At 35.5% G+C, this 27,183-nt stretch overlaps 1 protein-coding gene across 1 annotated transcript; it reads left to right on the forward strand.

Annotated features, from left to right (window-relative positions):
- The first annotated feature begins 22,374 nt into the window (after positions 1–22,374).
- LOC145660889 (glutamate receptor 1-like) lies at positions 22,375–23,577 on the forward strand. Its single transcript, XM_081726320.1, has one exon. The coding sequence runs from the start codon at positions 22,375–22,377 to the stop codon at positions 23,575–23,577; it is 1,203 nt and encodes a 400-aa protein (XP_081582446.1).
- The last annotated feature ends 3,606 nt before the right edge of the window (positions 23,578–27,183 follow it).

Raw genomic sequence — 27,183 nt, forward strand, 5'->3', positions numbered from 1 at the left:
CTGATTGCCAGCAACGACTACCATCCAGCTGCCCCAAGACCCACGAGCAAACGGTCCCTAGAGTAAACAATCGATTTGGCTGGGATCCGGATATGTTTTACGGGAGACCAAAGTAGGAGACACGTATTTTGGCATTTGGGTCAATACGCAGAAATTTTCGAAATACGGGGCCACAAAGTATCCCTACATGCTATAACTAGGAAGCGAACGACGTTACTTGTACACAACCGATTTGGCTGTGGTCCAGATATGTGTTACGGGAGACCAAAGTAGGAGACACGTATTTTGGCGTTTGGGCCCATACCCAGAAATTTCCGAAATATGAGGCCCCAAAGTGGCCCTACATGCTATAACTAAAAAGCGAACGTCGTTACTTGTATACAACCGATTTGGCTGGGGTCCGAATATGTGTTTCGGGAGACCAAAGTAGGAGACACTTATTTTGGCGTTTGGGCCCATACGCAGAAATTTCCGAAATATGGGGCCCCAAAGTGGCTCTACATTCTATAACTAGGAAGCGAATGACGTTACTTGTAGACAACCGTTTTGGCTGGGGTCCGGATATGTGTTACGGGAGACCCTCATGGTCATCAGATCCCCCCTCGACTGCTCGTGCCAGCTGAAAATCTGTTCAGAATTGTATTTGTAGCACATACGCCAACTTCATGGCCTTATTGAAAATCTAGCAATACGGGACCCAGTATATTTGACATTCCTTTTTGTGGGACCTAAGAACAAACACAAGTCTCATACTTTCGGATATATTGCAACATATTCCAACCCAAGCCAACATTCTGTACAAGCAACGTCATAAGCTTCCTAGTTATGGTATATAGGACTACGTTGGGGCCCCGTATTTTGGAAATTTCTGCGTGTGGGCCCAAACCTCAAAATACGTGTCTTCTACTTTGGTCTCCCGCAACACATATCCGGACCCAAGCCAAATCGGTTGTCTACAAGTAATGTCATTCGCTTCCTAGTTATAGCATGTAGGGCCGCTTTGGGGCCCCGTATTTCAGAAATTTCTGCGTATGGGCCCAAACGTTGAAATAAGTATCTCCTACTTTGGTCTCCCGTAACACATATCCGGACCCAAGTCTAATCGGTTGCCTACAAGTAACGTCATTCGCTTCCTAGTTTTAGCATGTAGGGCCAATTTGTGGTCCCGTATTTCGGAAATTTCTGCGTATGGGCCCAAACGTCGAAATACGTATCTCCTACTTTGGTCTCCCGTAACCCGTATCCGGACCCCAGCCAAATCGGTTGTGTACAAGTAACGTCATTCGCTTCCTAGTTATAGCATGTAGGGCCACTTTGAGGCTCCGTATTTCGAAAATTTGTGCGTTTGGGCCCAAACGCCAAAACACGTGTCTCCTACTTTGGTCTCCCGTAACACGTATCCGGACCCCAACCAAATCGGTTGTGTACAAGTAACGTCATTCGCTTCCTAGTTATAGCATGTAGGGATACTTTGGGGCCCCGTATTTCGGAAATTTCTGCGTATGGGCCCAAACCTCAAAATACGTGTCTCCTACTATGGTCTCCCGTAACACATATCTGGACCCCAGCCAAATCGGTTGTGTACAAGTAACGTCATTCACTTCCTTGTTATAGCATGTAGGGCCACTTTGTGGCCCCGTATTTCGAAAATTTCTGCGTATGGGCCCAAACGACAAAATACATGTCTCCCACTTTGGTCTCCCGTAACACATATCCGGACCCCAGCCAAATCGGTTGTTTATACTTGGGACCGTTTCCTCGTCAGTAAGCATAAGATACTATGCTCTGTATACACATTCAGCGTTTTTACGTCCAACATCTGCACATTCTCGGTTGTGTGGCCACTCATAATTGTTACACATACTGTTAAGATGAGTACTGTATGTTTTCTTTCTACCTGTAGGCTGTATATGTATGTAAGTTTCGTAGTCAGAATGTTAGAATCACTAACAACCATAATCACCTTCTTATGTAGGAAATTTGGGACATACCTGCGAATTCCTACTATGTGTACTTTCAGTCATTCCTAGCAGCATTCGGCGTATCTTCTAGCCTGCAAAGCATAATTGTGGGAAATACGACTTGACGGTTTAATTTAGTTTTTACATCACGAGGTAATTGACGAACTATGTGTATTAAGAAGTAACGAATTCCAGCTCAGAAAGTTAGAAATAGTGACACCTGAGAGCTGATGCCCTGATCACGCATTACCCAGTGAAACGTGTAACAATAGCTCTTCATGAGTTATAAGATAAGGAGGAAGTTCAGTACTTCTTTCTACCTATTAACTAATTTCATTAGTATTTCAAAGCCATGCAACCGAAGAAAACTAAAAAGAGTGTATCTTCTTTAGATCTCTTCTCTAACCATTTTCATCTCTGTGTACTGAAATGAATCGCAAGAATACATGAAAGACTTGGGCCGCTCATACAGCAAACATTTCACCCGGTGACAAAGAGTGACGATAGCAGAGAGGGCAAGGAAGTAGTTCCCTGAAGCTAACTCTCCCCAAGATATAATGCGCCTTATGCAGAGTCGTTCTGGCGCGTGATTAGTGCTCTACTAAAGAGTTTGACTAACTTATGTTTCCTGCAGTAGTCAGGCCTTTAGTATTTCCTGCAGTAGTCAGGTCTTTAGTATGATGCTAATCATACGTCAAAATGACTATGCGTAAGGCCCAATGTGTTTTTTAATGTAATTTAAGCAATATGAAACTATCCTTTTCGGTATGTTAGAAAAAAATAGCCTATCCTCCAAACGTCTCTGCCCTTCCGCTTGCAGAATCTGGTGAATCTGGTGTCGTCATTGCTGACGGGTGATTAGTACATCGCCTTCTATATGATTATGTTTGTGTGTGCTTCTTCGAAGTAGCATATGAAATCCTCCTGCTACCGCCCGCCATCACCCAGTATGTTTCGCGATTCCGCGGGCCATTTAAATGATTTTTAACAGTCTATAGTGTATGAAACAAAAGCGTATAGCATCACTTCTATTGTTCATAGAGACATGAAGTAAAAAATATTTTGTTCTCTAGGGCCTCTAGTTTAATTTTTTGTGGCATTCATGATATTTTTTTCAAATTCACGGGGGGGAAAAGCCGAAAACTCTAGAAAAAAGGATGTTTTTTGGGGATACACCCCCGTTTTCAATATGGTTTGTAAAAGTAATAATACTATTTCATCCAAACACCTAAACCAAACCGATTTTGCATTGGGAAGGTTGTAGCTGCATTTCAAATAAAATTATTTACAAACCGAATTGAAAACGGGGGTGTTTCCCTTCAAAACTTATCTTTCTTTCTAGAATTTTGGGCTCTTGTCCCCAGTGCCCCTTGAATTTGAAAAAAATGTCATGAATGCCACCAAAAATTAAAGTAGAGACCCTAGACAACAAAATACTTTTTACTTCGTGTCTCTATGCACAATAGAAGTGATGCTACACGCTCTTGTTTCATACACTATAGCAGTGGCGGCCGGTGGATTGTAATTTCGGGTGTTGCAGTACGAACGATAGGAGACAGAAGATATAAACTGGACTCATTGACTAATCAGCATAACTTTAGATGAAAATGCTATGTGACATGTTAAATTAAATAAAATTTTGGGTTTTAAAAAATAAAAAATGCAGAACATTGAATCCGATTAATCACCTTATTTAATTAGTAAGTTCATTCGTCTCTCTTTGATTGGAATAAATCTGCCTAATACATGCTGGTTGAAATCTAGTATTCTTATTGTCAGGTCTTTTTCGATGGAAAGCATAACCAATGGTGATAACCTTTCTTGGGACATTCAATTTCTTGAAAGTGTCAATTCTTTTTGATGTCGTGTGGACTTTGTGGTGGACAAACACCGTGCTCATGGGTTTTCTCGGGGTTCTCCCGTTTCCTCCCACTTTCTTCATTCCACCATTTCACTCATCTCTCATTATCACCGTCTCCTTTAGCCTAACCGGCATAACCGTGGGACGTTAAACTTAAAGATTTCATTTCATTTCATTTTTCTTTTTGATGTGAAGAAACTTTTCTTCTTTTGCTGACTCCATAGCTACAGTTAATATTAATTTCAGAAGCTTTGTAGGTTCACTAAATATTTTTTCTAGATTATTGCGAACAATTCATTCTAGCAAACTCAGTCCTTGAGAGTGATCCGAATTCCTCTTCAGTGTAGACTGAAGAGAGTTCGTAGCAGAATAGTGTTATAAAAAATCTATATTGAACACGCATTATTCACAATTTATCTAGAAAAATTTAAAATAAATTGTGGAAATGTATCTTGTGCATACAATACTACTGCCATAAGATGTCCTGTAAATTTAAACCGGTTTTTTCGAACATTCTCCTGAATTGCACTTTGCTTGTTTTGTCTAAGCCTTAATTGCAAGTTTTTCCTCAGTTGAAAGCTGGGCATTTTTTTTTTTTTGGTAAGTTATTTACAGAAGTCATGGTATGCAATTTATTCAGAATTGCAGGTTATGTACAGAATTAAAGCACACACAACAAAATTAAATCTAATAACTAATAACCAAAACAGCTGATAAAAGAGAGGTACTGGTATATGAATTGCGAATGTCAAATATTCATACATAGGGCTGCCAACTGGCCGGCTTTTCATCGGCCTGGCCGGGAAAATTGCTGTTATTTTGATTAAAGCCGGTGACGGGTACAAACTTCTCACCAGCCCTTTTATGACTGTTTTTCTTTCAAATTTGTATCTAGTTCGAAGTATAGATATTGAAAAGTAGCTGTCATTCTGTAAACCCAAGACTGTTACCTTTCACCATCTATCAACGATTAATATATTTTGTTCACCTGTTTAGATAATTTTAGAGAAATGACAGAGACTTTATCAGGGAAAATTTGAAATTTACTTTCAAGGAATTTTATACATTTATTAAGAGTGAAAAAGGACTTCTTAAAGTAATTTCCTATAGTAGAAGTAGAGACTATATGTTTAAAGAATGAATTTCATTTTCCAAACCCAAAATTGTCACGTAAAGATTATTATACTTTTGTTTATTTATTTCGATAATTTTGAAGAAATGGTAGCTACAGACAAATACAATAAATTGATCAATGCCGATTGATCAATTTCAGTTTCTCATTTGTAGCACAATATATTTATTAAGCTTATTAGTGAATATTCTAAGGACATATAGAATATATGTGTTAATGCATTTTTGTTGACGATAGTACATTTCCTTTCCATGAATAGGTCCGAACAGAGATACTTCACGCTTAGACCTATATCATAGGGAAGTTTAAGGAGGTCCGGTTCTTTTATTTTGCAGAGGTGGCAACCGTATTCATACATCAACAGACACACTCACATGTGCGCAAAAGAAAAAAAAACTAGATTCTAAATCATCCCTCTTGGTTGTTACGCAATGCACGATGAACACAATATACTTCCACATAAGGCGAAACAATGTTTATCAATGTCATACGTTCTGGAAAGCAACCTTGAAGCTATGGTTGCCAACATTGAAAAGTAAAAAACCCAGCACCCCCCTTAAAATTCCCTATGATATAGGTCTAAATGTGAAGTTTCTTTGTTCGGACCCATGTACTATCTTGAGCAAAAGTGCATTAGCACAGCTGTATTCTGCATATGCTTGGTCATTCACTAATAAGCTTAGTAGATACATTGTGCTATAAATGAGAAACTGAAATTGGCATTGATCATTTTATTGTATTTAGTAGTAACTGCCACTTCTTTAAAATTATCTAAACAGATGAACAAAATATATTAATCGTTGATAGATGGTGAAAGGTGACTGTTTTTGATTTTCAGAATGAAAGTTATTTTTTAAATCTATACTTCGAACTAGATGAAATTGTTTCGAATTAGATACAAATGTGACAAAAACCGGTCATAAAAGGGTTGATAAGGAGTTTGTATCGGTCACCGGCTTTAATCAAAATAAGAGCAATATTTCCGGCCAGGTCGGTCAAAAACCGGCCAGTTGGCAACCCTACTTAAAACCTGCCAGATGTAGGAACAGCATGTTAACTGGGAGGAGTCCAAAGTATTTGAGGGAGGTCCAATACGTCTACGTGATATCGAACCTGTCTTATACTACACCCGAAAAGATGATAAGTAATTCTTAATAACTGTCACCTATGTTTTTAGAAAAAAATGATGGAAGGATTATTTTTATAAGAAAAGAAAGAGTACATGATGAGGCGTAGAATAAAATATTTAGCGTACATCAATCATTTCTCTGTTAAACAAGTACAGTTCGTTAGGAAAGTCTACAAATGCTTCAAAATTGTTGGCAGGTCCGGACCCATGGACTCCCCTCGTGGCTACGTTCCTGAGCATTGCTAACTAGTCCCAAATTCAATGTGGTGTTCCCAATCATGCAGTTTATGTGGAAATTATCAAGAGTATAAAATATACTTATTTTATAAAACAAATATGTATATACTAAAATACTATCCACAGAGGGGAGGGGATTCTACATATTGACTTACTAATATTTGGTTCACAAATTACTGTAGAAGAAGTCTTCATTATACATAAAAGCTAAGAATTAACTTGTAATTGCGGGTCTACTTTCATTTGTTTTCTGCCCTACTACATATTTTCTTTCTTATTTTCTAATCCTGCTATCACTTTTTTAAATTGTCATTATATTGATTTGCTTCAGTATAAGTCCCGTAATTTAAAAATATGAATGCATAGAAACAAATTTCATTTCTTAATTGCTAGTGAAATAAAATTTGGAAATCTTATTTAGCGCGAAAAACCTTCTCATTCACTGGAAACCATGCTTTGTTGCAAAAGCACTGCAACGACCAGAGCCTTTAACTTCTGAGATAAGGAAAAGGAGACTTAACATTCACTGGAATTGCCGCGCTGAAGGAATTTGGTCGTTGTATGCTCGCTGCAACACAATATAAATTAGAGATTCTGTGACGGATTATTTTTCGCTTTGTAAAACGGATTAACGAAACGAACAGTTAGAGAAGTAAAAAATATGTTATTTAAAGTATGTATGGGAGTATTAGAAGTTATTTTTTCTGTTCTTTACTACTCTTGCTAATAATATTATCTCTTGAAATACTTTGGTCGTTGCGCAACGCTGCAACACCAACATTAGCCGCCACTGCACTATAGACTACACCAATATAATGGCGTACGGTATCAAACGACGTACTATTTTGTTAATGTAGTGGCGCGCGGTAACAGGAAGGTTTGACATAGACCATTAAGAGTTAATGCTTTTTAAACACTCATTAATGCTATTTAAGTTCTATTTTCAAATAGGAAAATTAAGTTAGCCGACATTTACGTAAGCGCAAAACAATTTAAAATATGTACACGAGTGCTGTCATACAAACCTTATTCGGTTGACTAGCATTATTTCAAGTTTGGCTTGGAGAGTAGAATAGAGAGGGAAGGTTCTCTGGTGTAAGTTTCACGTTTTCCATTGGTATATTATTATGCTAGTAATTAAAATGTAATACTTGTTCGTCTCAAAATGATGGCCGTGATTCGTCTCAGCATGTTCTTTTCTTTTCTTTTTATTTCTTTAAACAAAAACAAACATGAAAAAACCTCACGTGAAAGCAATCGCTCTGGAAATTGTGTCATATGGCTAACGTTATTTGTAAAGAAGAAAATTAGTTCGCAACTTCGTCGTATGCATATAGGAATAAGACGAGTAAAATAATGAACGCGAAAACGAAAAAAAAGTCTCGTTTTGTTTCCTCGTGTTTGTTGGTTGATGTTTAAGTTAAATGCATAAAAATAGATGGCAGAATCATCACTCCAACCAAACCAGGTATTACCTGCCCTCTGTCGAACAACATGTTAACTTTGTACTGAAAACAACAAGTAACTTTTTCCTTAGAGAGAGAGACCTTAAAAGACAAGAAATTATTGCGTTTCTGAGAGAAAAAAAAGTCGAATTCGGATTTCATTGAATTTACATTCAATGGCCCTGAAAATTTATTCAATGGTACAGAAAATTTATATTACGATGTCTTTCTGTTTGTTCCAGGCGTGCACTCAGAAATTTTCGAAACTGACTCAGACAAATTTGTTTATGCCTAATAAATAAACCATAATCACATAGGTATTCTGTCATTATTGGTAGATCACTTGCTGCAACTGAGAAGCTTCCATGCTTCATACGATCTTCCGCTAACCTCTTTGACTTCATGTATGATTTTTCTGTTTTGATACCGTCCATTAATTGTAGTCTTCTTCACTCTCCCTCTTTTTCCTGCCATCATACTCTCTAAAATGTCCCTCATAATATAAGTCCTTCTTAGTCAACGTCCCAACCGCTCTCGCTTCTTCTCAATAATATCTAAAACTGTTCTTTTCTCTCCCGCCATTTCTAAAACCCTCTCACTTTTTCCCTCTCGACCCAACTAATACTTTCCACTCTTCCACACACCCATATTTCGAAAGCTTGCAATCGTTTTTCTTCATCCTTGCACAATGTCCATGTTTCTGCCCCATACAGTGCAATACTCTACACGAAGTATTTTATGAGTCTTTTTCTAAACCCTTTGTTCAAAGTCCCACAAAACAGGCTTTTCTTCCTCGTAAAGACTTCTTTCGCTATTTCTATTGCCTTGCTTTTATTTCACATTTGCACTTCATAAAATCACTAATAATACTACTCAGTATCGAAAACTAGTTATCTGTTCTATTTTCTCTCTTCCCATTTCTATATTTGACATCGATTGCTTCGTTCCAATTACAATGGCTTTCGTCTTTCTTACATTTATTTTCACCTCATATTCTTCACAGCCTCTCCTCAAATTTTCTAACATCTTGTTCATTTTCTTTTCAGATTCTGCCACAAGTGACATACCATCTATAAACCCTATACATCTAATAATTCTACCTCCCACCGAAATGCAGTCTTCATCATTTTTCACTATCTCTTCTAGATAGATATTAAATAAATAAGCGAGAGACAGCATCCTTGTCGAATTCCCTTTCCAATTGCACACTTCTCTACCATTTCCACCCCTAGTCTAACATTTACTTGTCGGTCCATATATAAGTTTGTTATGAGTCCTCGATCTTTCCATTCTAACACAATTTTCCATGGAACTTTCAACAACAATTTCCAATGCACGTGGTCTAAAGCCCTTTCTAGATCAATAAATGCAACATACACCTCTTTTCCATTTTTTATAAATTTTTCACCGATCACCCTTAATAATTCAATTATATCTCTTGTGTCCTTTCCTCTGCTGAACCCGAAGTGTTTCTCCCCAACTTTGTCATTTGTTCTTCCAAACAACATTCTCTTCAGTTTCCGAAGCAAAATTTTTGCTGCATGAGATATAAGACTAATAGTTCTTTAGTCCTCACATCTCTCTGGGTTCGATTTTTTAGCCATCGGTATCATGATCGTCTTCAGAAAGTCTCCTGGCCATTCTCCTGTTTGATATATTTCATTGCACAGTTGGGACAATGCTTTCTTGTCCTTGTCTCCCACATTTTTAATGAATTCGATTGGTAGCTTTCTCATTCCTAATCTCGGAATGAAACTCATCCCGAAAAATACTACACCTTTATAATCGTCGCCTACTTCATTTTCTACTTCAACAATGGCCGCACGATCTATCTCTATTCTCATATAAGTCCTCAACATATCCTTATCATCTTCCTAAGACTTCACCTCTTTCACTGACTACCTTCCCATTATTTTTTTCTACTGCCATCGTAATACCCTTTGTTTCTTCCGAAGTTTCACAGATATTACCTCTTTGTTCATTTCCGCATATTTCCCAAATCTTTCTAATTCTTCTATGTCCTCGCATTTTCTTTTGTAAAACTCTTCCTTTGGTCTGACTTTTTCTCCTTAACTCGTTGTTTAACTTTTTGCACCCTTTCTCTTTCAACATGTGTCCATATTTTAATTTCTCTCATTTTCTTCCATATCTGTTCTGTAACTCACGATTTCTTAGTCATTTTGTGTTCACTGTAACCTACTACTTCCTCTTCAGCCCCCTATGCTAAGTTTAATATACTCCCACTGTCTGTTACTACCTAAACCTATCCTTTCCTCGTTTGAGTATTTCTCTTCGTATTTTTCAACAAAAAGATTTATTACTTCCTCGTTTACATCTTGTTGTCTACTTTTCTTCTGCCGACAATTTTCAGTTGAATATCCACTGAAACCACTTCTGACAGAACAAGGTTATAATAAGAGAAAATGTCGGCCCTGGGGAAACTCCTAGCGTTCTTCATGCTATTTCGATACCTGTCATGAATCATAATAACATAGTCTACCTGATATCTTGGGTTATCTATTGAGGATTTCCAGGTATATCTTCTCTTGTGTTGATTGAACCAAGTGTTCCCAATTAGTAGTGAATTCTGTCTATAGAAATTGACCAGTTCCTCTCCTCTTTCATTTCTTTCGCTTAAACAATATTTGCCTACAACATTAACTTCCCGTTTTTCTTCCACAACTACATTGAAATCTCTCATTACAACTACGCATGCACTCCCTCTTCTCCCTGTTCTATTTTCTCATAGTTTTCCTCTACTTCTTCAGTTGTATACGATGATTCATTTTCAATCCTACAATACATAAAAAATTATTTTGCATGAAAAAGTTCAAAAGGGATAGTTTATTCTTTGGAGTTTTCTTTTCTTTCGGACGATTTTCTCAAAAATAGCGTACTTGACTTAGATCTTACTTTACAAATAAATATTCCATTAACCACTCTTGAATATAGCATAAATCACTTTGCATGAAAAAGTCCAGAAGGAGAAGTTTTAGTATTGTGAGGAAACGAAACGAGATTCGAAGCAAGAAATGCATTTTCAAACGGAGACGAGACGAGAAACGTAACAGTTTTAGTCTCGAATTCGAGATGAGAAGTATCATAAAAATCTAATCTCGTCTTGATTCTCGAAAAAAATAAAGTTATCTCGTTTATTAAACCATAAATTGCTCTGTAGATTAGATATAAAACGAAAATGCTACTTTGTATTTCGAAGCTAATGGAATACTCAAGGAACAAAAGATAAAATAGATAATTGTTTTGCTTGTTGTGTACGTACATCGAGTTTCTTTCTCTTCCCTAGTGTGACTGAATATGTAACTTAATCTGCAACTCACTGATATAAATAGTATCGTTTCTTCAGTTCTGCAATACAATTGCAGTACGACGAGGATAACATTATAAGAGGTTTTAGTAGGAGTACGATGACATTTCATTGCTTGTGCTAATACAACCCAATAGCTCAAAATTTTCAACGGCAGAGAACTTACAAAATTTCATTCAAAATTATTTTTTTTTCTTCATGCACGAAACATTTATCTTAATTTATAGTGAACATTTTGTTTCTTAAGTAGTATTTCTGGTACTGGTGAACTTTGGTAAACCTAATACTACTATACTCGAAAACAAAGGATATTTTGTTCAGCATTTCAGCCAAAATTCGCATTCTCACGCACTTTCAGCTTTAGTCCAGCACAGGGGTGCCCATCCCCCCCAAAGCTGATGGCGCACTCCCCCCCAAAACTAATAATCTCTTTCCTTCTCAAAACTCAAGTCCTCTAAAAACAATTGCCCAGTGTAGCAGTAGTTTTTATAGTACTAGTAATTGTTATTTTTGTTGTTTTTATTTCCTGTAGTAGTATTATATAATGCTTGTGGTAGTAGTAGGGGCAGTAGTAATTATAAAAATGGCATTACTTTTATTAGTAGTCTTGGTAGTGTACAATACTAAATATGTTCTATAAGGATATTGAAGGGTATAAAAACTTCTACACACTGTGTATGGCACAGGTATTCTTTTTTTACAATTAGTAGTATTATTTTTTTCTTTACAAAATATTGATATAATTTCCTTGTACATGAAAAGTAAGACGCAAGTTACAAGTTATTGAGTTTGATACCAAAAGAAAATGTTGTCCTCGAAATTAGCCTACAAAAAGAAGTGATATCCAACAAAAAACATTCCTGTAAAAGAGCCAAGTACGAGTGGCCTTAAAAAGAATTGAAATCACAAAAATAGGCGCCAAGTTCTGGTGGACAACAGTTACAAACACTCAAGGAATCACTTTCAAATTTAGATTTGAAACTTGGCTGTTGTCTGTATGGTTACCATTAGCTCACAATTATGTCAAACTACTTTATAATTTTCAACAGACAACATAGGCAAGTTTCAAATCTAAATTTGAAAGTGATTCCTTGAGGGTTTGTAACTGTTGTTCACCAGAACTTGGCGCCATTCTTTCATATAGCAAATTGCGCGGTACTTCATTCATAGAGTTTCTAAGCAGGGGGTAGGGGGATTCATTCTCGAGATTAAAAAAATAATCGCATTGTGTTCCAATGTCATTCTGACGACAGCAAAATTACTTATTCGACATTAGAGTAAAATTCTTCCCCAATTTTTTTATTCCCTCCAATTTTTTTTCTCGATGGCACAACTTGCGCCATTCATCCCTCCTGTGGGCGGCCCTTCTCTCTTAAAACCAACCAACCTTTCCTTTCATACGGCTACTTGCGCGGTACTTCATTCATCGGGTATCGAAGCAGGGGGTACGGGGGTTCAACCGGGAAAATTTTTGAAAATTAGCTTCTGAAAATCGTGTTTTAATGCTATTCCGACAGTAAAATTGCTAGTTCGAAAGTAGAGTAAAATCCCCCCCAAAATTTTTCTCAATGGCGCAGATTGCGCCATACATCCCCCTTGTGGGCGGCCCTGGTCCAGCAGAACTTTGGGAACCAACTTCAATCATTGATCAATTTTTGTAATAGCAGAAAAGAAATATTAATAACGTGCAAAAAACTAGCCAATCGTGGCAAACCACATTTTGTCTTTACTCGGTGCCCAACGCTTGGCACGCTAGTCATTCTTCGGCTCTGACGGTGAGAGTTTTGTGCAAAAACCTTTTGTTAATAAAAAGTCCAATAGCAACTTCGTTGACAACGTCTACCCCAAAAGCTTTGTTTTAATACTGCACGGCGGCTTCGATTTCCGAAATAAGTGCATGTATCGACCACTAGTTTACAGTTACATAGTTTCAGTTATACACAAAGAAATAATAGCATTATTCTTGCATTTCTGAGCTATTTAGAAAACAAACGCGGATGATACTGATAATACCTGAGGCTCAAATGCATAAATCATAAGTTGCTAGGAAGACACTGATTTCAGAGTGATTTATGCAAATAAGTTTGATGCGAAGACAATTATGATGTCACAAGTGGTTGTCGCCAGCATATAATCGATAGACCTACACTCGGTGTGTTGGCACGCACGCACTTGACATTGACACAGAAAGTGGAGGTATGGTTAGCATACGACCTATATTTTTCTCAGGATCGCTCATGTGGTTTGCATTCGATGTTAAACTGTATGTCCACACCTATCAAAGCCTCGGTGCTGAGAGGGACGCACAAAACGACCAACTAATCAATTTCCACACGTGTAAACGTAATTTCAAGCGTATTTGCACATTATACTATATACCATAGGCGTACTCACAATTTTATCAATGATTTGTTCAGACCGATAATTTCTTAAATAACGATAATAATAATAGCACTTAAACGTGTATTATTTCTCAATGCACCCTCATCATCATTTTTACATAATAATTAATAAAGCTTGATTTTGAAACGTTAACTATATAGTTCAGATCTTTCCTTCCCTTTCAAAGTAATAAGGTAGTTTATTGATTCCAAGACACGTAGCTCTTTTTGAGTGAATACTTCCATCGAAATAATTTTAAAAATTAGATTCTGTTTTCGAGGCATTGGAGACAAGACGATATATTTTACGAAGCATCTTTTGTTTGGTCTCGAATTCTAGAAAGTTTGTGTCGTCTTATTTTTAAGACGAAACCTCGTTTCACACAAATCCCTATAGACATATTTCTATCCAGAAAGGTCATTGGGCTACTAGTTTCTAAAAAACCCAGTCTTTTTTTTTAAAAAATAAAAATAAAAACAGCTCAATGGGTTTTCTTGGGTATAATTGAGTTTTATGGGACAAAATTGGGTTTTATTATATTTTGTACTTACGTACTTTTAAAACCATATTTTTGCTTAAAATATCATTTAAGAATTAATTTTGTATTGCACACATGTAACTACGGGATTCCCTTGTGTGACCGCGGTGGCTCATTTCTGGCGTGGGTTGCTTGTTCAATCTCAGGTCCCGCAAAGTGGGCTTTGTGGTGGACAAACACAGTCTGCATGCTTTTGATAAAGTGGATACTTTCAAATATTTACGATCAATATTAACATACGAAAATCATATTCACGAAGAAATTAAATGTCGACTGAAAACAGGAACTTCGTGTTACTATTCGGTTCAAAATCTCTTGTCGTCGCGAATTCTGTCGAGGAATACAAGATCCTGAGACGAATATTCGGCCCAAGAGGAACGGGAATGGGGAATGGCGGAAACTTCATAACGAGGAACTACATAATTTATACGGTTTACCCAACATTGTTAGGGTCGTCAAGTCTAGGAGGCTTAGATGGGCAGGTCATGTAGCTAGAGTGGAAGAAAATAGAAACGCTTTCAAAGTTTTGACTGGAAAACCAATCGGAAAACGACCATTAGGAAGACCTAGGCGCAGATGGGAGGACAATATTAAGATGGATCTCGCAGAGATTGAAATACAAAGTAGAATCTGGATGCAGTTAGCTAAGGATAGAAGTCCGTGGAGAGCTTTTGTGAACGCGGCATTGAACCTCCGGGTTCCATAGGCCATAGAGTTAGTTAGTTTAGTTTTATACCAATACGCAAATATACACTGTAAAAACAGAGGAAATATCGTTGCATTACTTTTTATTTGAGATTTGCTCAAATGCCTGTTCTTTTCACAAGAGGAATTAAGTTTAATTTAATTTGGTTTGCTTTTCAGTTTAGCATCTCTTTCAGCAGCGAGGCTACATGAGACATGAACCTAAGTTACAGCTTAACCTGAAATTTGAACCACATGAGCTCTCGTCGGGAATCAGACACAGGATTCCCACACCAAAGGCATGTACGTTAGTTAGCTAATAGAGAGCTCAGAATTAGGTTTCAAGGAAAATATTGAAGTTTCCTGCCCCGCTTAGGATTCGCATATCAATGAAAGTACTCATATCATACACATGTCAATGATATTCTATTTTTGACATGAATTTTTAACCTCTTCTCCCCTAAGATGCACCAAGTATGACAATGTAAGAAAACAGCTCAAGTAGCTACTAACTATATTGCAAATTTCACTTGAAACTGTTCAACCATTTCTCCATGATACGGTCACAAACAACGGGCAAAATCACTTGCAGTGTGAAGAATGGAATTATAGAAAATGCCCCTCCCTTGAAGTACGAATATTGAAAAACGCTGGGACATGTGCCTTTTATTTTTATTGAAAAACCTATATTCCCAGTTTTATCTTCCTAACTTGACTGGCTTGTGAGATACTGTATTTTTGGCATAAATCTGGAACTTTCTTTACCCTCTTAGGATATGCTCTTTGATCAAAGTAGCGTATTGCAAACCCAGCTCATGATAGTTACTAACCATGATCTAAAATACATTTGAAACTATTCAACCGTTTCCACGTGATGCGATCAGTAAGAACAGGCAACATTGCATTCAGTGCGAAGAAAGAAATTATAGAGAATGTCCCCTTCTCCGTTAAAACAGAAATTCTCAAAAATGCTGGGACGGGGTTCCACTTATTCTTAATGAGGAGGTTATATAAACAAGTTTCATCTTCCTAAATTGACAATCGTGAAATATTAAATTTTTCGCATAGATTTTGACTGTCCGCTCACCCGTAAGAATGCACATTTTAATCGAAGTAACATGATTCAAAACACAATTCGAAGTACTGATAACTAATCTAAAACTTCATTCCTAACAGTTTAACTGTTTTCCCGTGGTGAGATCACAAATAAGACTATTTTCATTTTATATAATAGATTACAGTTGAATAGTGTTAACAACGAATTTGATCTAGCGCAAACAAGAATAGTTTATGATTCACAAACATTTATATTTTCAATGGTATCCTGTTCTGACGATGTTCTCTTGATAAGTACATAGTTCAAGCCAATTCTGAATATAGGCATATACTAATAAACACGATTGTAGAAAGTAACTATATATCCTAATCACATTAAGGTTATTATTTCAACCCAAGTTTTTAAGTATATTTTTTGGAAGTGGGGTTTTTGGATTTTATTGTGGGTTTTCTCAAAAAGTGGGGAATTTTGGGCCGGGAAAAATTCCAACAACTCTGTTAGAATGAAAGAAGGAAGAATTATCTCCGAAGGAAAGAATTAATGCAAGGATATTCGTATTTAGATCATCGGGGAAAGCTATTCAATACTTTCTGGATTCCTTAAAGTTGTTTGATATCTATCTAATGTTAACAATTTAACTTCAAATAAATGCATTGGTTGTGTTATAATAAACGTCCCCTCTTTATACTTCTTGATATCCACGGTTCGATCCCAACTCTCTACTAGTGAACTTAGTGCTGGAGAAACACCGTGTGCATAGGTTTTCTCAGGATTCTAACTTTTAGTCCCACTTTATTCATTCCACTCATTTCTCATCATGATCGTCTCCTGTAGCCTATTCAGCATAATAGTGGGACGTGAAACTGAAAGATTTCATTTCATTTTAGTTTTTCTTGGTATTTGCTTTTTATATAACAAAAATAATCTAACTTCTTATCTACTCGTACTTTTGTTAAAAATCAACATGTGGCAACGCAGCATTGGATGTTGTGCGCACGTGATATACATTATATGCTATGAGTGCATACTTACTTCTTTGTGCGCTGGTGCATGGTAGTCTACCCGAACAGTTCTGCGACCGAGAACTAGCCGAAACATCAGCACTGCAGCATATTACTACATAATTTTATAGTTTATTAATGTTGTTCACCACTCAAGCTCAAATATTCATTTGTTTGGTTCTCCGTGTGTTTTTTCTTAATCAAGATTCCATGTATTGGTGTAATTTCGTGTCTATTCGTCTTCGCTTACAAGGTTTTTAAACATAGATATACAAAAAGATTTAATACAACACTGTTTTTCACAGCCTTATATTTTATATTCTAAATTACAAGGTTTGCAGATTGATTAAACGTTGAGAATCCCTCAGAAGAAACACAGGTAGCTTATCTTTACAGTGATTCTGCATTTATACACTATAAACCTTGTAGTTATGTTTCGGTGCAATGCCTTCACACACACACACACAAACACACACACACACACACACACACACACACACACATATATATATATATATATATATATATATATATATATATATATATATATATATATATAAACAAACGAGGAAGAAAATTATAGTTAGTGAGAAGACAATGAGACAGGAGGGAGTGATAGTCGTAAAAATTACATTATTAACCTCACAAGCATTCCCATGTATGTGATGAAGTTTCGTTTTCTCTGGGTGATAACGGGTCAACCCGGGCCATAGGCCTGGTTAACAGGTCTGGTTGTCATGAGTCTGACTTCCAAGTCACGGATCATGAATTTCGTGACACATTCCTTCATTTTCTTCCTATTATTACTGTCATAATGAAATCTTGACATGGCATGTTATAGTACCAGTCTCATCTTAATACGTGGTGTACTACTGAGCCTCAGCCTATTATTAAACGAACGACATATTTTAAAGTTAAGTTTACCAAAACTCCTTTATACAGGGTTTTCAAAACAACACCGACAACGTTTGAGAGGTGATTCCTGACACCAAGATAGAACAAAAAGTATAGACCAACCTGGGTGCACGAATGCCTTCCTTTCGGAGCTATAAGCTGCCGAAAACATGAAAAAATGAAATTTAAAGGTCAATAGCTCCACAACTATGGGGCCTACCGTAGTCGGTTCAAGACTTCACTTAAGAACTAGTATGTGCCCTATCCAAATATCAATTTTTCAGAATTCTGCGATACTTCTGCAACAATTTTTATAAAGGTAGTTGGCAAGTACTTCACATTATATGCGCGTAGCCAAACAGTCTCTACAAAAATTGTTGCGGAAGTACTACAGGATTCTGAAACATGGATATTTGAATAGGGCACAAACTAGTTCCTAACTGAATTCTTGAATCGACTACGGTAGGTCCCATAGTTTTGGAGTTATGGGCCTTTAATGTTCATTTTCTCATGTTTTGGGCAGCCTATAACTCCGAAAGAAAGCATTTGTGCACCCAGGTTGCTCTATACTTTTTGTCTTATCTTGGTGTCAGGAATCAGCTGCCAAACGTTGTCGGTGTTGTAATGAAACACCCTGTATACTTACCATGTCTATTGGTCCGTCCGGGAGAGAAGAGATCTCAAGAGCTACTTCCTGGAACACCATGAATTTTGGCCAGGGTGTAGAGAGTCAAAGGTTAGGAATCAGGTTCGTTGCTGGAAAATGATTTTGTAACCGGAAGTGGTACAAGTAATTTATTTCCAGTTTCAACGTTGATACATAGCGAGAAGTGATTTCCTGGAATGAATTAAGACCAAGGAGAATTTATTTCGTCTCTTACATAGGAAGTGGTGGAAGATTTATACAAAATCGGGTTTCAATATTAATTTAGAAAATATCCAATCGAAGAAACCACAGTTTTTCATATGTGATATACGTACACGCGACACTACTGCTTGTTTTTCTACAGTCATAAAAATTTTTTTTCTGGTAATTTCGTCAAAAACTACGTATAAGTTTTTCTTTCACACATGCCATTTTGTTCAGCTAAATGCCTTCTGTCTGTTGATATGTGTCCAATCTTCGGACAATTTGGTATTTGTGGTGCGCTAATACTATCATAGATTTTACAGTTCAATTTCTCAGTCTATTCTTCTGCACAATATTTAACTATTTATTGAAGTGTATGCAAATGACCCTTATTTTTATTTGGTTTAGTTCAGGTCAACACAGATACACTTTTTAAAAATATATTTCACTTATTGTAAAGTTTGGAATTTCCTCAATTTGGGCTTTTGTTGTAAATGTTTATAGAAGGATTGAGATGTTCGTCAAACTTTTTAAACTACACTTATTACATTAATGTCATCAACGAAAATTGCATTTAAAAAATGCTATGTGCGTATTGTGAGAAAAGACATACTGAGACAACAATTAGACAGAATACAAGTATTATACGGCCAAGGACGATTTCACTCCTATTTTAAAAACTAATTTTCTTGATGAATGTGTTAGAAAAAAAAAAAGATGTCATATTTTTTGTATTACAGTTGTTGGAACAATTTATCCGAAGAAGAAAATATTCCTTTTTTTTTTCTATGAATGTTCTCATCAGAATGGCTAATAAGGAAAGTTTATATGAACGTACTTAAAAGTTGTTGCATTTTATAAAATTACATTGTAGACAAACTTTGTTCAATAAACGCATATTATATTGTCATTTGTTCTAGAATACTCGATTTGTGTTGTACTTAAAAGACCTGCTTCTCTCTGTATCTCACTCTCTTTAAATAATGGTCAGTCCACAACGAAGAAAACATTGCCTTATATCCTAATCACAATATTGAAGGATAAGGATTTTCCTTTCGAATCTCTAAGATATAACATATTGTATAAACGTTACATATTAAAAGTAAGTAAGATTTTATTGTAGTATATCTAATAGTAGCTTACGATCAACTCTTCTTCTGCTATATTATTTATTTATTTATTTATTTATTTATTCACTATTAACCAAAGATCTTATAAAATAGAAGATCTGCCCTTACAACAAAATCTTGAAGCCATACGTCACAGTTTTTCCACCCCTACTCTGCCCACTCTGCACAATAGGATCGCAATGTTTTGAGCCAACAAGCATGGCGGAAACGAAAGTAGCCAATCAGACGATAGCGGAAACGTGAGTAGCCAATCAGACGTCCCTATGCTCGGTTGTTTTTTGGCTTCATCGATTTAATAGGATTAAGATACAAATGGGCAGATCCTCTATTTATAACATCCTTGCTATTAACGGTGTTATACACAGTGCACCAGACATCACGTTCTAGTGTGCTAAAAATGAATATTAAATACAAATGTTTAATGGATTTATGTTTAAATTGTTTAACAATATATTGTGAATGTTACACATTTTCATGATGACAGTAATAACATACTTTTATTGAGCTATGATTATGATTGATTAGTGTGCTTCGTATTTTCTTACTGTAATGTATAATGTGGTGACCGCCGCCATTTGCATGAAAAGTTCAGCCATTGAAAATTATTTTTATAATGTATTTAACACATTTCATTGGTATATTACTTTTTTTTCGAATTTTATTATTGACATGAACAAAGTGTCGTACTGCCTGAAATTATACCGAGTCTTTCAATAAAGTCACTTGATTAATATATGTTAATTACTTATATATAGTCATAGTCATGATTGATTGTCAAATGTTTCTCAAGGAAACTTGTTTTAGTAGATTGAATATAGATTTGTAACTGTTCACTGTAGAACTTGAATGTTGATTGAATTTATATGCATATTTCACCAAAAGAAAGATAAAAAACTATAAAACGTTTGTATTATTAGAATTGCAGTAAGTCAGGCATATATAATTATTTAACTTGTAGGTTTCTATGACAAGCAATTCTTGGTTTTATTGCACGCTCTGTTGCTATTTCGACACTATTGTGCAACGCATAGTGCCAACAATATAATTAAACTAGTTCACAATTATGGTACAGATAGTGATAGTGTAAAGGGACCATGTAGTAATACCTAATGACATACTGATCATTTTGGGTCGAAAGTTGAAAGATATCTTTAATAGTAGTGTACGGGTAAAGGAGTGTGCATGTTCAATAGGAAAATACAAACAACAATCTTCTAGTTAATTGTGTATTTTACTATTAATACAGTGCATAAATTAATTGAAGAAAAATACTTTTTAGCAATTGATTATAATATTTGGCTGCACATCACTAACCATATTGTGTAATGTACTCTTTCTAAGGTAAAGATGAAGACTTAGAAACTTTGGGGAACTTGTTAGAAAGCTAAAGGAGAAGGATAACTAATAAAAGTTAATGATAGTGAAAGTAAATTGTGCTCTCACCAAGGGCGCCGATTTCTCTGTAAAATAGGGGGGGGGGAATTCAGATGCAGAAGGTTTTAAGACAAATTGCAGTCAAATTATGCCAAATATTGTATATTTAGAAATACAATAGGGGCCCACATGACCTTTGGGGGTCCCGGGCCCCCTAGGACCCCCCAGATTCGGCACCCTTGTTTCTCAACGATAATCGAACCCACGACTTCGTGCACAAAGGCTCACGCTCTAGGCACTATAATCTCTCCAGGAGGGTTAGAAAACGATCTTATAATTTCTTTGTGTCTAATACTCGGTTATAAAATATCAGTAGTAATGTAAGTTTCATAAACATTTCCTTAAAGACCAGAAATTTGAGTACACAGTTTATGACTTCATAATTATTTGAAACCAAATTTATAAATTGTACGAAAGGTATTAATTAGTTCATATAATAGTATCTCGCAGTTATTTGGCTCACTTTCTAAATTTCTAAATTCTGTTTATAGCATTCACTAAAATAGAAAATCATGGTAGTTATCTTAGCAAAGAGCTTAATGCAGCACGAATTATATGAATAAAACATATCTAATATTTGCTTTGTTTCAATAACAATTGTGTTTATATTATAAAAGTTTAATAACTCTATTATGTATTTACAGCTTATGAATAATGAAGCTCAAGAACAGAGTGTATGTTACAACGGTGATAGGGATGCTCATTATATTTCGTGTTATTGAAGGTGAGAACATTGCCATTTTAAATCACTTGAACGATGAACATGATTCGACTGAGTTACGATGTCTTGTATTGGACATATTAAACAAACATTCGAGACCTGATCATCTTTTGTCAGTAATCATAGACAAAAGTGAACTGGATGATAATAAATTACTTCAATTTTTATCTTTAAGTAGTCCCGTTATTGTGCACTACAACGTCTCAACAATGACAGTACCCAAAGACGTATCATCGAAAAGAGTCTATTTATTCATCTGTAGACAGAGTAATATTCTAACTATAATAAATTCTTTGCACATATTACGGCAATTCATAAATAAATCAAAATTAATTTTTGTTTTACTGAAAAATAATGGTTCAAATACAATATTAGAAGCTTTCAGAAAATTTTTTCGTAATAAGTTATTGAATGTAATTGTGATAAAGTTAGCTCATGTTATAACGGTTCATACGTACCTCCCATTTTCACAAATTTCTTGTGGTGATGATCTGGAGACCATTATATTGGATAAATGGAATGAACATAAGTGGCTCCACAAAGTCAATTTATTTCCTGATAAAGTGGGTAACTTATATGGTTGTCCTCTTAGAATGTCAACATTTACATTTCCTCCTCATGTGATTCTTGAAGACGGAACCAATACAATGAAAGGAGTGGAAGGAACCATGATAAACACAGTGTCTGCTATCTTAAATTTTACTTCACGACCAAAACCTCCTGACGACAATGAGAAATGGGGACGAAGACTAGATAATGGTACATACACAGGGTTATTAGGTGATTTAGTGTATGGTCGTGCAGACATTGGATTTGCCAATTACTTTGCTATCCCACAGTATCTATCCGTTGTGGATGTAACTGTTCCTGTTAGCACACAAAACATGATTTTCTGCGTACCAAGTGCTGTAGAGATTCCTCAATGGATGAACATTATCTTACCTTTCGAATATCCACTTTGGATATGTGTATGCTTGGTAATTTTGATAATCCCTACTCTTTTACAAGCTGTCAAAATATTCGTTCCCGAGACAGACCAAAAGTTTTACAGAAATGGTTTTCCCTGGCTTTATATGTGGTCATCATTATTGGGAATAGCTGTAAACAAACTGCCCACGTCTTCAATACTGAAGGCATTTCACACATTATTTCAGTTCTACTCCTTAACAATATGCTCTGTTTATATCGGATCACTTGTTAGTTTCCTAACAGTACCTACGTATTACCCAGACATGGACACTATAGAAGAATTAGTTAGCTCAGACTTGTCTATAGGCGGACCGCCTAATATACGCAATTTCTTTGAGGGTAATCCTCACAAAGTGGATATATTTATGTATTCAAACTGGCAGAATACCCTTTTGATTGAAGATTCTTTAAAAAGAGTGGCGTTCAAAAGAGATTTTGCATTTGCTTTAGATAAGGTTTCCGCTCAATATTACCTGTACGTGAAATATCCGAAACTGAGAAACAACATTCATATAATGACCGAATCAATACTGACCTTCCATTCTATTATATATTTGCAAAAGGGATCTTATCTTGAAGATCCTTTAAACAAACTGTTCACAAGAATTTTCGAAAGTGGATTTATTGAAATATGGGACAGGTGGGAGACGTTTGAAATACATTATTCAAAAGGTATTATGCTTGCATCTTATATGGAAGAACAATTTTCTCTGTCTCATTTGTCTGGAGTGTTTGCTTTAATTTTATCAGGAATAGCTTTGTCAACAACTGTATTTTTCAGTGAATTGATATATCATAGCTTGATTCAACGTAGTTTGCTAAAGTAGATTTTACTTAGAACTAATTACTAACTAATTATATGTGTAGAAACGCGAATTGGATTATATTTAAAGTATTGTTCAGTTGTATTTCTGAGGTATTGCACTCAGTGGTATAGATTGGGAAGGGCATGAGGAATAATTGTCTTCTTGATTTTGAGAAGTCCATACTTAATAATGACCACATATTGAAGGATGGAGCCGAATTTCCTCTCGGCACTACGGTATACGTATATTATTCCTCTTAAAACTGCACAAGTAAGTTTTTTCACTAGAAAAGTGATAGTGAAGGTAGATGAAGTTGAAAATAGAAAATATTTTTTTCCTTAATATACTTTACTTAACTTCGTAACTTTCGTAATTAATTTTTTCACTTCTAATGTCTTCTAATGTCTAATGTCCGAGGCACACTCGGAAAATAACCTCCAATTGGTCACTGTGTTTGAAGTAGTAGGAGCAGCTCTACCGTCTTTGCACAGACGTACGCGGTAGAGCAGTCTGCATCCAGCAGTGGTAGAGTGAAGGTCGTCTGACCATTAGTTCCAATTTTGTAGAGTCTCAAAATGTGTGCTGCAGTAGAAAATTCCGCCAAGTGCGAGGCGCGAGTTGTTAAGCATTTGCTTACGGCAAAACAATATTCTAGACCAGGTTTTCATCGGGAACTTTATGCCGTGTATGGACCAAGTGTGATGAGTGAAGGAGTTGTTCGTGAATGAGTTCGTTCATTTAAAAGTGACGAAGAGAGGAGTTGGAGCTCATCAGTGGGCGTTGATTGTTCAGAAAATTGATGGAAAAGTTCGTGAAAATGACGTCTCAGAATCTCGAGCTTTCCGACGAATTTCCACAAAATTTCCAGGACTGTGTTATATGGCGTAGTGACACAGAGGTTAGGCTACAGAAAGTACTATGCCTTAAGACACAGGCAGGAGATTTTTATGCTGATGGAATTTCTAAACTAGTACAGAGGCACGGTGAGTGCTTGAATAATTATGGAAACTATGTTGAAAAATAGAGAAAAGAAGTAGGTTTCAGATGTATATAATAAATTATTCTTATCTACTTTGGTGTTTCTTTTTTTAACCAATCGGAGGTTACTTTCCGAACGACTCTCGTATAAACGAAAACTAAGAAAAAAAAACCGAAAGTCTCACGGCTGTGTCCTGTAGCTAATAGAGATGGATGATTAATAAATATGAAGGATTGTGTGAAGATTGGTAAAATGAGACTGTGGAATAAATTGAAACGGGAGTTCCTCGAGGAAACCCATGGAAACGCTGTTGTCCACCACGTCTGGGATCGAACCAGGTACTTCTGACACCAGAGGCGAGTGCCCTATACTGAATTATCATGTTCTTAATCAGAAAGTCAGAGTTGAAATACTGATATAATAGAATAGAATACTACTGATAGAATACTACTAAAATAGAATAAATTTCTACAAAAAATAATAATAAATTAATTAAGTATTGACTTGCATTGACTTTTATCATAGAAATTAATTTTCCATCAAATCCATTTCGATTCACTTTTGTTAAAATGATGAGTTAATATTTATGCTTGTTTCTCACAGTAAAATACAATGCATATTAAATATCCTAAGTACATATATAAAATACTTAAAAATTTAAAGACTTATATCAACTTTTTTTTTAAACAATAAAGTGTTGTAGCTGAATAAAGATACTTTACTACTATAGGTTTCGAAAATCTATTTATATAAGTAGAAAGCGACATTTTTGTTTTCCTTCGAATGGGCCATATACATTTAGTAGTCAGTAAATAAAGAGTTTATTGTCATATGCAATATCATGTTAATAATGATTAGACTGTAGTTACACATACTAGAAATTATTTTACTGTATACAAAGATATTTAATATTTAGTCCATAATAAAACTATATCACTGTTGATTTTCTTACACTTATCGAGGTGTCAGTGACGTTTCTTTTGCGTGTGACTACTATACCCAAATAAAATAGAAGAAAAATTTCAATTTTTCTTCGATATACGAGGTGGTGTCAAAAAGTATTGAGAAACTCCCTTTACAACAAAGTACTTTATTTACCTACGTTTACTCAGCATCACCGTTATTGTGATTAACCCTTTCAAAATTGTTGCACTTAATAATGATTAAACAAGAATTTTAGGAATGATCCAAAAATGCATAAAAAGATTGCGATCTTTGCCAATAATTAGTTTTTGGGTCAGGGGCCACAACATTTTTGAACGGTCCCTAAATCGAGTTTTCGTATATTTTACGGAATAACCACATCATACTGAGTTAAGTGATAGTTTGAGTTTAGCTACACTATATGTAGTTCTCCAGATATAAGGCCTACAAGAAAATTTTTGCTTGAAATATATTCGCTCTTTTGATCCAGTGAGAAGATCAATTCTTTCTTACTGTTTTTTTTAAATGAAAATGTCTATTATCTTTTCTTATTATTACTACGTTTGTCAAAGCCTTATGTTTCGTAAAAGAAGACACAGCAAAATGTATGATTGTGCATCCTTTTTATTTCTATAAAATAGAGTTTAGACGGAATAGTTTATTCAATAACAATTTCTGAAACTATTTGCTGAATAAAATTTGAACACGTTTTCAACTAACCGCTCAGAACATAAGTCAAAGACACAAGTAAAACTTTTAACTAAAGATAGAGTATCTGCCTAGTTACATGCGGGGCAGTCTTAACGTATAAGTCCGGTGGTCACTTGCTGAGATGCCACAAGAGCATAGAGAGCTACAGTAGCAGTATTATATGTATGGAATACATGTATTTTTTGTTTGTTTGAGATGTAGTGTCTTTTTGAGCAGCGAGTCTTCATGTCACAGCTTAAGGTGGGATCCAAACCACATGAACTCCCACCAGAATACTTGTATTAGGACTAATATTTAGTCGTAGGGCCCCAACGTACTGGTTTACCCAGAAACTCATAATGTTGTTTAGACTGCTCTGATTGTATGATAAAGTAAAAAAACACTTTTGTAACCTCACTAATTATGTTCCTTTCTCTCTCTTCAAATATTTGTATTAATTAATGTATCGTACAAGAAATATCAAAGTAATTATTGATTATCTCAGTATGTACATTTGAATTATGTTCCAAGTGGAAAAAGTAAGAGTCTAGTAATATATTTCTTGTAGATCTTGATTTGAACAATTTCTTTCATCCTATTCGTTTCAGTACATATTTCGTACATCTTACTCTACATTAATTACTATTGATTCACATTATTTGTTTTGCCGAGTGATTGAGTACATTACAGTTAACCAAGTATATAACTTCTTAGAGACAAGAAAAACACCAGAAAAAATAAATAACATTATGTTGATTTAATCTATTTAGAGAACGGTTGAGATGCGGATACTATGACAACTTCAATAATTCTTACTAACACATACGAAAAAATCATTTGTATTACTTGCAACATTACTAATAACAAAAATACTTCTGTTAGTGACACAGAAACTATTTGGTTATTTCTTCCTTGGTCTAGAAGATATTCAGTGACTGCCAATCATTTAAGATGTGTCATATATTCGTAATTCTAAACCTTATCATGTCTATCTACGGTAAATTAATAAGCAACAGAAATATTCTTATACCCAA

The sequence above is a fragment of the Thermobia domestica genome, chromosome 9, assembly GCF_964235325.1.
Source record: "Thermobia domestica chromosome 9, izTheDome1.hap1.1, whole genome shotgun sequence".
Classification (NCBI taxonomy): domain Eukaryota; kingdom Metazoa; phylum Arthropoda; class Insecta; order Zygentoma; family Lepismatidae; genus Thermobia; species Thermobia domestica.